This window comes from Musca autumnalis, unplaced genomic scaffold, assembly GCF_047663935.1.
Source record: "Musca autumnalis isolate F117 unplaced genomic scaffold, ASM4766393v1 scaffold_1, whole genome shotgun sequence".
Lineage (NCBI taxonomy): Eukaryota > Metazoa > Arthropoda > Insecta > Diptera > Muscidae > Musca > Musca autumnalis.
Genome location: NW_027411644.1, coordinates 117,650,482 through 117,662,655, shown reverse-complemented (window position 1 = coordinate 117,662,655; position 12,174 = coordinate 117,650,482). Strand labels below are relative to the sequence as shown.

General features: G+C 37.5%; 1 protein-coding gene across 4 annotated transcripts in view; it reads left to right on the top strand.

The window, feature by feature from the left end:
* The window catches only part of Mrp5 (Multidrug resistance protein 5), a 93,529-nt gene that overhangs the window by 33,734 nt on the left and 47,621 nt on the right, over window positions 1-12,174 (top strand). For all 4 annotated transcript variants that reach the window (XM_073989950.1, XM_073989983.1, XM_073989972.1 and 1 more), the window contains exon 2: window positions 4,998-5,159. In XM_073989950.1, the coding sequence (XP_073846051.1) occupies window positions 5,083-5,159 (77 nt within the window). In that variant the 5' untranslated portion in view covers window positions 4,998-5,082. The remainder of the gene's footprint in view (window positions 1-4,997; window positions 5,160-12,174) is intronic.

Genomic DNA, 12,174 nt, shown 5'->3' with positions numbered 1-12,174 from the left:
AATGTTATATTTCTACAAAATTTTCCCCGGAGTCCGCGTCGAGTTATTTTCTTCGACTCAGACTGCGACTCCAGCAAAATTGCTCGACTCCGACTCGTAGACTCCGACTCCTAAACCCTGGTTTGGAGGATATAAACATAAACATAACGCCGTTTCTTCTTTAAAGTACATATATTACACACTAACTTCAGTGTCATTAAAAAAGTTGTGTATTATTGTAAGAAAATAATATTCTTTATAATTGTTCCACAAACATCCCAGGCGGGACAGGGGAGACTTCTCTCATATCAATGAGTGCACCCCGATTCATATTAGCTCAATGATATGGGACCTACTGTTTATCGCCAAGTCCGAACGGCGTGTCTAAGACACCACTTGTAGAGAAGTTGTACAAGGCTGAAATACTCAGAAAATGTCGCCAACATTACTGCCACCGTTGAAAAGTATTTGATGTTGATTGGCCGGGGCATCGAACCCACGACCTTTATCATGCAACGCGGGTGTGCATACCATTGCACCACGGTGGCACCCATAATATTCTTTAGTAATTATAATATTCTTTAAGTACATAAAAACACCAAAACTTTACTATTTTACCAGAAGTGATAGAGTCAGTGAAAGCCAACTAAAAGGAAGAAAAACATTTTTCAGGTGCCGGGCGATGCAATCTACGACTCTGTAAATTGTAGCCAGGAAGTTTCAGAATTTCGTCTCCTTTTTTGGACGTATAAACTTTCCGACAATAATTTCGAAACATTTGGGGTGTACAACTTCTCGATTGTTGGCGTTATGCTACAAAATGCGACTTCGATGAAAGCGCAAAAGTTTTGCACTTTTGTACAGACTATACCTGAAAGAATCGACTGATAAAGTCCATTTTGGAAGTGGACCTAATTTTGGAAGTCAATTTAGTTTGTCGGCTTAAGATTTAGAGCTTTTGGGCCAATCCTGACAAAACCGTGGACTCACCTACGAAAAATACAATATCGCTGTAAACGTGACCGCAAGAAGTAGCATTGATCAAAATGTGCAATGGCTCCTCGAACAGCCCTTATACTACTACACTGAGATTGGAGTTTTGTGAGGGATATTTTCGAAAATGTTGTCCCAAATAGACCCTCTTGGTACTTGATATATGTACGTTTGGAAGTAATTTGAGGATGTTTAAAGTTTCGGTCAAATTGGATAATTGGAATTTCGTGTTGGAGGTACCTGAATGAGTGAATCGATCCATATTCGAACCTACTCTAGGTCTCGAAAAATTCGAATTTGACTCTGCTCAAGATTTTAGGGAAACATTTTGAAGTCTGGCTGGGGAAGTGTCCAAAGGAAGTTTGAGCAAAATATTGCGAGATCCAAAATTTGGACAAAATCTGTTGATATGTTCGAAAGTTATAATAGGCTCAAGCCAGACAGACGGACGGACCAACTGGGATAAATCGACTCCAAAATGTTTGACGCGGGTTACATTTTAATCATTAACCGAACGGCTGATGGTACAATATCACGGTGCCCTTGAACCAACGTTAAATGAAAGGAGCTTACAACTGGGCAGATCTTGCGGATTCTGAGACAGCAATCTTCAGAGATGAGAAAAATTCAAAAACAAGAAAAAATCGATGTAGGGATTTTTAAATAAATCGCGGTCAAAGTTCACATTTTTAGGTTTTCGCGATTATGCTTGGAAACTAAAGAAAATGTTGTAGCTTTGAAAATTTGTTCCTAGGATTTAGCATTTTTGAGATATAGAAGTACAGGTCACATTTTTAGGTTTTTTGTTAGGTTTTCACGATTTGCTTCAAAACACCAAGTCTTTTCGAAATGGGCCTACAGAAAATTCTCTACAATATTGGGATTCGTAATTTTTTCCTCGGTTGTACCATTTTTGAGATATATAAATTTAAGTTGGGAAATTGCAGCCCTGACATTGTTTTGTAAGGAGGCGATACCGTCTGTAAATTGTCCAAATTTGAATTTCTATATCTCAAATATGGATACACCTACGAAAATATCATAAGAGAACAAGAATTTTCACTGGCCCCCTTGGCAGTGTGAAGTGCGGGCCCAATAAGAATTTAGGCGACTGCAATATCCCGAGCGTAGTTGAGACAAAACTACTCTGGTGTGTCGTGGCAGCTGACACTCCTCAGCTGCGATAGATGGGGGACATATTGTTTCTACATTTCAGTTTGTTGCAGATAGCTGCGGCATGCGCGGACCACGTGAACGCAGTGTTGAATGGGACCTCTAGAATTTTGGGGCAGTTTGTGGTCGTAATTCTGCTACCATCGACAATGACATTCAACTCTCTTCTATACTGCGCCGTCCATGTGGTGAACAGAGTGACCGCAGATTTATTGGCGGATATCTGAATATTCCTCGCATGGAAAAAGGTGGTAAGATAGGCTAAATAGGAGTTCAGTCTCTCAGAGATGTCATCAGGGTAGATACCTGATGCCAAGATCGTACAATCATCCGCATACGTTACGATCTCAATGCCGTCTGGAGGAGGCGGAATACAGGAGAGGTAGGGGTTAAACAGTTCCGCTCTGATGATGGGTAGGTGTAATGTCTCAAGGGCCTTTGCTACCGGCGACAAAAGCGAAGTCGGTCCGTAAGATTCACCTTTGCTGGCATCCTTGACTGGCTTCATAAGTGGGACCACCCTGCCCATTTTCTAGACTTCCTGAATTATTAGAGTGACTAACGATAGGTTGAGGACTTTCCTCAAATATTGGGCTCCTGGTTAATCGAGCTGTTTTAGCATTGTCATTGAAATTCCGTCAGGTCCAAGCGCTTTGGATGATTGTGCGCCTTGGAGAATATCTGCAACATCATCAACCATCGTAAATTTTGGTGGTTCCTTCTCGGCTGGAAGAGATCACAAATGACGTAAAACACTTCTCTTCGCCCGGTTGCGATCAAGGTGCTCTATAAATTGTCAGTTAAAATAGCCCGCGAGTCTCTTCATATCTGTCACAACCACGTCGTTAAACATAATAGACAATTTAATACTACCGGTTCTAATGTTGCTGCACTTCAGATGCTCTATCCACCATTTCCACTTGTGTTCATCTCGTGTTCTATAAATTGTCCGTTAAAATAGCCCGCAAATATCTTCGTATCTGTCACAATCACGCTAAACTCATGTGCTGCTTAGGTCTTATTTCTGGTATTCGACCAGTAGAAGTATGGCTAGGGGCTGCAGCAGTGATGATGTCTCGGAAACTCGTCTATTCTACCCGAACATCAGAGGGATTGGGCAGTTCTCTGAATCCTTGCCAATTGGCTTTCCCATGGTTATGGAAAGTATAACGTTCAGCTTATGAAGTCGGGTGGTCTATTTATGGAGATGAGGATGGTCGGACCCAAGAGATATGAGGGGTTGCCAAGTCACGTCATTCGTCAGACCAGGTGACACGATGGATATGTCAGGCCGTTAACGGTGCAAATTGTGGAGCTATCTATTTGCTCAGCCAGCGTTATGCTTCTCTGGTCAATCCCTAGGTTTGAATGCCGTAACTCATGATGCGCATTAAAATCTCATAGGAGCAACCGGTTATCACCTTCCAATAATGGCTTGATGTCAGGCGAAAAACACGGAAAATTTAGCAGTTCTATCTCGGCGGTTCCACACTTTACCGTTACGTCCATGCACTTCAAGTATGAGTCACTGGACACACTGGTTTAATAGGAATGCCACCCCCACTTCTCGCACGCACCAAGCGAAGAACGTTGTATCCATTACAACTCCGAAGACTGCTGCAGATGTTGTTTAGTTTCGTTTCCTGAATCGCCGCGACCATTACAATTCTTTGATTCATAAAATTCACTATATCATTGATCTTGCCACGAAGACCATCGTAGTTAAACTGCAGGAATGTCGCATTGTCAGGAACTGGAACTGGTGGAGGGTGAGTTGCATAATCCAATGACGACGATTCAATGGGAATCAGATTGACACAGCACAAAGCAACAGAGTTATGTTGCTATACTCTCTCAGGAAGGACTGGTCTGAATTATTCCTGAAATGTATTCATTCGCGGCATCTGTTGCATCGTTGTATGATGAATGAGGCCATAACAAACGGGACAAATGTATAGTCCGGAGTTACTCGCTATCCCGGCACGGACCAGAAAAATCCGGATCAGGCATTCCGGTAGTAGTTGTAGTTGCTGGGGGGCCCCTAACTGAGATGGTGTTTCCTTGGGACAATCCGGTACATAAAAACGGCCGTGGAATTGACTACTCTTGCCATGCTGATCCAGCCTGCTTGGATGAAATATATGTATATAGTCCACTTTCCTCTGAAGTAGGATAGTGTTCCTGTATATAGCCTTCGGACCTCTTTTCTCTTTTTACGAATTTCATCTGTCATCCAGGCACATCTTCGGCGCTGGCCTCGATATTTTAAATCTAATAGTCAGAGAAGGAGAGTTCCTCTGTGGAGGACTTATTTCCTATGTTAACAGTTAGTATTCATGTAATCTAAAAGGACCTGACATGTTTTGACCTCACGAAATGTGGTATGAGTTAGCATCACTTGTACGTCATTACCAGTTTATTTTGCCCTCCTCAACAGCCGCCGACGCAGTTCCGACGTAAGTGGTAATGTCGGTGAGTCAGTACAGAGGCGTCTGAAGTTGACATTTCTGAAGAGTAAACATAGGTTTTGTGGCATATTATAGAGATTCTCCGTCTAGTCCCCGTACCAGCGTAACAATGTTGATAATTTATATGGTTTAGTCCAGAGACCTTGTTCGTTATGCCATGCCCTTAGTCTTTCTCCTTCATGTTTAAGACCTCTCATCTATTCACGTCCAAGATCTCATTTTGATTGGCAAAGACTCATCGAATCAGCGAAAATTGAAAAACTTCTGATATGAAAAATTTCAATATAGAACATTTCTTCCCAGTTTTAATGGAATTAGGAATAAGAACATTCTTTTATTTATTGTAATATTCAAAGTTATAAATTTGACTAATTTTTATTTCAGAGATTTAATATTTCTCCAACGTTACGGTGATTCTATTCAAAATACGAGGGATCGGTGACAAATCCAGTAAACAAACACTGCCATCATGCAGTCCTTTAAAGCCGACGAACTGCCGGAAAATCCCCGGGAAACGGCGAATCCCATATCATCATTAATGTTCTGGTAAGACAATCAAACAAATCAAATCATAAAAATAAAATATTTAAATATTTCCTTGTAAAGGTTTCACTGTTATATTGTGTTGAAACGGTGAACTATTTTCCAGAGTTCATTTTTACTTCACTATCAATGCAAAACACATACATACATTCGGTATGATAAATATGCACTTCCCGTGTAGTTTAATCCGTCATCGAAGCCCTCATTATATTAAAATAAAAATGAGTAGTTTCCATTCAAAGCCGGACGCCATTTAATAAGATTAAATATGAAGCCTATAATTGTATTTAATATTCAAAATGTGAAAAAAAACATGGACTGTTTTTTACGGTATATTTAAACCATTCAGACGTATCTTATTGAAATAAAATGGGAATTTTTTGAATTTTGCCATGTTTGAGTTACGTATCGAAAAGCAATACGTAATCGAAAGCAATGTTGATTTTTAGGGTGAAGATAAATAAACGGCTGGCTTTCTTGTTTAAATTATTTCTGGTAAAATACTAAAAGACAAAGGCGACTTAGTTCGAATTTGGATCGGCCGTTCTTTTTCTTTTATCAGAAATGACTTAAGCAAGATTGCCAAGCTGCTTATGTACTGAAGTCTTAAGCCGACAACACATCCGACGTTTGTTTTGTGTCATTTCTGGTTAAAGAATAAAAGATCAAGGGCATCATAGATCGAATTATTTTATCAGTTGACTTCGGATTTTTGCCTACTTTTGAAAATTATAATGCAAATAACTCGCTTATTAAATAATAGAAGCTGGAGCTTTCTACGTAGTATTGATTATTTTCAATATGACATCGAATTTATATCATTGGAACGATATAATTCTATATACATACATAATTACGTAGTTACAACTGGTTAAAATTTCAAAAATATGCAAAAATCCTATGTCTATTTATCAGAAATGACGCAAAATTTTACTCAAACGTTGAATGTGCTTTCGGCTTTAAATTTCTCGATTTGTGTCTTCAATTAAAAGACGAATTGACAGTTAGAAATTAAATTTCTGTTTTGTAAAATTTCAAGATCCGTCAATATTCACATCGTTTTTGGGAATTGATGTAGAAATATTTAGTGAACAAAAAAAATATACGATTTTGTCACATTCTGCAGCCAATGTTGAAATTTTTAATTTATTCCCATTTTCACATGTAATTCGAAGAATTTCAGTTGTAACTTGATCATTGCATTTGAAATCCGAAACGTTTCACTTGTAATTTGAGAATTCCAATTGAATTTCGAATTATTTCATTTGTAATTTGCCTCATCGAAATAACGGTTTTAGACCCCAAGTATGTTTGGACAAAATTCGTTTCAGACAATTTGGTGTCGATTTAGTCATGTCCGTCCGTCTGTCTGTCTGGCTGACTGGTACGCACGATAACTCTCGAACGGATCAACCGATTCGAACAAATTTGTTGGTATGGTTATATGTTGCCCAAACTTAGTTTAAGTTCGAAGATGGGCCTCCCACACACGATTCGGATAAAGTGAAGTTTAAGAGATCCTCTCGGATCGTTCTGATTTTTCAGTAGGTTGTCCTTGCGGCTCCATTTACGACTGTACAATTTTTTTCTTGCGCTAGTCCATACTTCCTGAGATATTATCCTAAAAGCTCCAAGAAACCCTGACTGCACCAACAAAAATGACAAATCCGCAAGATAATTCTGGCGGGGAGTTTCCGATTGGTGCAGACTTTGCACGTCGTATTATTTCATCCAGTCATGTATGAGGTTGGAATATGGACTATATCGGTCAACTCCTTCGGGTACCTCCCACACAAAATTTGAGAAAAGTGAAGTTTAAGTGCTCCTCTCGCATCGTTTCGATCCTTTTTTCAGAAGGTTGTTCTGGCGGCCTCATTTGCGACGGTATAATTTTTATCTGGAGTAATGGCCCAGCTCCAAACGCCTACCGGCACATACTGAAATGGATATTGTGCAAAATAACTCTATAACTAATTTAATATTTCGAGTCCTTTATGTAGAAGTTTGGTTACTAAAAATGTTTGGTATATCGTCGGTGTCATGCTTAAGTGTTCCATACGTCATTTTTGACTTTTTGAGATACAGGTGGTTTCAAGTGTTTTCCGGTATGCTCTTTCTGAATTTCTAGTCGGCTTTCTCCTATCTGCTCTAGTTTCCGAGATATCCATGCATCGACGTGAAAGCTTAAACTTTTTTTATGAAAGTTATATTTTAAAAAGTTACAAGTTTTAAAACACATTTCAAAAATCAGAACTTGAATTTTCGCTTTAGAAGCATTTAATTCATTGAGGCAAACAAATTTGTTTGTCACTTTGTTCCATGTGATTAACAATATTTCACATTTGTGTCATAAGTGTGGATATGGAACAAATCGACAAAAATTCTTTTTTTAAAAAAATCTCTATAATTTTGATATTCCAATACATATACTTCTATATTTTTGCAAATATGTTCTATATACTATTATTAATATATCAAGTCAAAAATATAAATATTTTCTTTAGTCAGCTCCACGCAGTTGTGACGCAAAACATTCTTCTTCTTTATTTGCAAATTCGTTTTCCGAATATTAGCGACCAATACAATTTAGTTACATTTCAAAATTGTACATAATTTGATTTCATAAATTATTTATTAAATCCGCAAATCCTTCTCTGTGTCTCGCCATGCTGAATAAGTTTGTCTCATCTCGAATACCAGTCCATTCTTTGATGTTATCAAGCCATGTTAATTCCTTCCTTCCTCTAATCGGGTTTCCTTCAATTTTTATGCGGGTTATGTTTTGTAATAATTTATATTTTTGGTTCCTCATGATATGACCCAAATACGCAGTTTTTCTCCTTTTTATGTTTGATATTAGTTCTCTTTCGCAATGCATTTTCCTCAATACTTCAGCATTTGAAACATGGGCAGTCCAAGGAATTTTAAGTATCCGCCTATATATCCATATTTCAAAAGCTTCTAGCTTTTTAATGTCAGTAGATTTTACGGTCCATACTTCCATTGCGTACAGTAGGACTGACCAGACATATGCTTTAATAAATCGAGTTTTCGTGTCAAGATTAACGTCATGGCTGGTAAAAACTCTCTTGTACTTCAAAAATGCATCCCTCGCCAATTCTATTCGGCATCTTATTTCCTTCGACGAGTCCCATTGCTCGGTAATTGTGGCTCCGAGATATTTAAAACTCTTAACTCTCTCTACGTTTAAATTATGAATTTTTAATACTGAGTTATTATGTCCTTGCTTTTTGCTTATAACCATAAACTTGGTTTTCTGGATATTAATGTTTAGGCCATACTTTTCACTACAAGTTGCGAGGGTAGCCACAAGTTTCTGAAGTTGCGATATGCTATGTGCCATTAAGGTTGTATCATCAGCATATCTAATGTTGTTTAAAATCGAACCGCTTATATTTATACCATATCGAAGTCTGTTGACCGATTCTTGAAATATTTGTTCAGAGTAAATATTGAAAAGCAAGGGAGACAGTATACATCCCTGTCTGACTCCTTTGGATATAGGTACACATTCTGTCATTTCTCCGTTCACCTCGATTTGAGCAATCTGATGCCAGTAAAGGCTCTTTATACATTGAATTTCTTTCTGCTGTATGTTTAAAGTTTTCAGAATATCTATCAGTTTATCGTGTCGGACATTGTCGAAGGCCTTTTCGTAATCTATGAAACATAGAAATACATCCTTTTGGACGTTTCTACATTTCTGTATCAAAGTTTGTATGGAGAACAGAGCCTCTCTGGTTCCCATACCTTCTTTGAAGCCGAACTGGGACGTTCCCATTACATTTTCGCAATTTGGATATATTCTTGAATGAATAATTCTAAGGAATATTTTTAATGCGTGGCTCATAAGACTAATTAGTCTGAATTCATGGCAATATTTGGCGTGAGATTTTTTGGGGATGGTAATAAAAGTTGATTTTAGCCATTCCTGTGGATATTGACCTGTATCATATATCTTGTTAAATAATTCTGTTAAGAGATCTATATTGTCTATATTGTCATTATTAATCAATTTCAAGATTTCAGAGGGAATCTCATCTGGGCCACACGCTTTCTTATCTTTTAGCGACTTTATTGCTGCTTCCACCTCTCTTCTATTTATTGCTGTTCCTGTTAGTGGTTGTTGGTTTTGCTGTTCAAAGATTGATCTGTTGTCGTCGGTAAAAACATCTTTTATGTAGTCTCGCCATAGAATTTTCCTTTCATTGATATCGAATACGGGATTATTGTTTTTATTATATATTACATTCGCTGGCGTTTTTCGGTATGCTCCGGCAGTTTCTTTTAATTTTCGATGGAGGTTGAAATCGTCGTGAAGTTTTTGTAATCTTTCAATCTCCAGACATTGGCTTTTTAAAAACATTAAAATGCGATTATCTCTCACTTAAGCATGACACCGACGATATGTCAATGATTTGGTATAGCCCTCATTACGGTACCTATAGATTTTAAAGTTAAAGGTTTTGTTTTTCTTTTTTTTTGTCAGCGGATGAGGGTATATCTCCGTCAGCGCAGTTGACTGATTCTTTCTTACTTGTTAATAAACATTTATTGATCACAACGATACAATTTCCGTTGTATTTAATAACTCCATATAAATTTTCATCCAGAAACGGTGGCTCTGTTGACGGACTGCAACGAATATATAATCTACAATAGATCTCAGCACTCTATAAATAAATGTGTTCTTGTCGAATACACTATGATGTATTTTATTTTTGTTACTAATTATCTATTTTCATCAGTTAATGACTAAATTTAACACCATAAAATGGTCATTTTTTATAATCGATCACTATTCGTGCATTCTATTATAATTAATCGATAAAATTACCCGTATCTATATTTTTTATTTTTAAACAATTTAATAGAAAAATGATAATAAATTACGAATTAGATTCATGCATCCATCACTATATAGCATATATTGATTAGATACACACAGCTTGTCAAGAAAATTTTTCCGAAAAAAAAAAATACTTTTAAAATGTTTGTATTCACCCTTTTTACCGACAAACTCAAAAAATTGTCATTTCAATTGTCAACGTCTGGCACATGAGATATTTAAAAACCACATTAGTAATGTAAATTTCCTCGATGCGACTACATACTACGAGGACTACTGGAAAAGTTTCTGGTTTTTCCGAAGAAGGAGGCGACCATTTTCTTTGAAATATTTTCCCTTGAACAACTTTCGTTGCATTTGGCTCGTCTTCGAAGACGCACACTTGCTGTTTTGTTTCGGACTCATACGCATAGATCCATGATTCGTTACATGTGACGATCTCATAAACGTCTTCTACAGCATCGTGTATTTTCAAAATTTCTTTGCGCCAATCAACAAGAGCCTATTTTTGTATGGTGGATGCCTCTGTATCACGGTATGTAACATGAGCGAGCCACTGCCACGATTGAAATCATTAAACCAGTTTTTCACAGCGTTATAGAATTGTGCTTCATCGATGCACTCTTGTCCTAATAATCAACGTCGAATGTTGTGAAAAGTGATCGAACGAAAATGTAAATCTTTTTTTTCTTTGGCAAATTGATTTTGTCAAGTCACTGTAAACAACTCAATACATGGTCGTACGTCAAAGCGTACTGAGAAGGTTTGGTCTAAAAATGTCAAACTTTTCAATGGAAATGTCAAATTGCGCCTGGCAACACGTATTGATGACTAGGCCAGAAACTTATCTAGTAGCCCTCGTATTATAGGCTTGGTAGTGCTTAAATATTCGAACGTTTTTGGGTATCCAAACTTAGGCAGGGATTTAAGACCTCAAACCTTAAACAGATACAAAGTAGGTCAGTAGTTGGATTCTGTAATTCATTTTTGCTGTTACCGACAAAAATCGGTAAAATTAAATCGCAAAATTATGACTAAAAACATAAAGAAAAGTTGGCATCACTGTTTGTGTCGGTAGAGGCTAGCGACTACTTTTTATTCATCGTTAACTTACCGAAAAATTTCGTTAATTATCGAAATTATAAGCATATTAATTTTACCGACAATTGTAGGTAACTCAAAAAATGAGTTAGAGAATCGCACTACAGGTGTGGGATTCTGTAACTCGTTTTTGCTGTTATCGATAATTGTCGGCAAAATTAAAATGCTTATAATTTCGATAATTAACGAAATTTTTTCGGTAAGTTAACGATGATGATGCCAACTTTTCATGTATTTTGAAGTTTTTACCAGTGTTTACAAAACTTCTCCATCTGTAGTGCGATTCTCTAACTCATTTTTGGGTTACCGACAAAAATTGGTAAAATTAAAACGCAAAATTATAAATGAAAACTTCAAATAAAACTTGACAACACTCTTGCTATCGGTAGAACTTTACGACTCCTTTTTGTTCGTCGCTAACTGTATTCACTGTCCCCTTTACGACGGTATCAGTTTCATCAAGGGCAAGTCCATACTTCCAGAGAAAACAGCGTGAAAGGTGCAAAAACCCCTATGACACCGTGGGTAGTGGTTGGAGCGCAAGATAACTTTCGAACTGATCTGCCGATTCGGTCCAAAATTTGGTTTTCGTAATACTATGTCCAAGCTTAGTTTAAGTTCGAAGATAAACCGTATTGGCCCACTCCTTCCCCCACAAAAGCTCAAAAATGTTCGGAGATATTTTGTGCACGATAACTCTTGATGGGAGTGACCGATTTTGACCATACTTTACACATCCTAATATATCTACCAGATATAGATCAGGTTCGAATATGGACTATATTTGTCCACTCCTTCGGGTACATCCCACACAAAATTTCGGATAAGTTCACTTTAATATCTGCCCTCGAATCACTTTTATTTTTGTTGAAGCAACTTGTATTCGCTGCCTCAATTACGACGGTAAAAGTTTTTTTCAGGGGCAAGTCCACACTTCTTGAGAAAACAGCCCGAAAGGTGTAAAAACCCTATGGCACCAAATGTAGTAGCTGGAGAGCATGATAACTCTCGAACGGATCAACCGATTCGGTCCAAAATTTGGTTTTC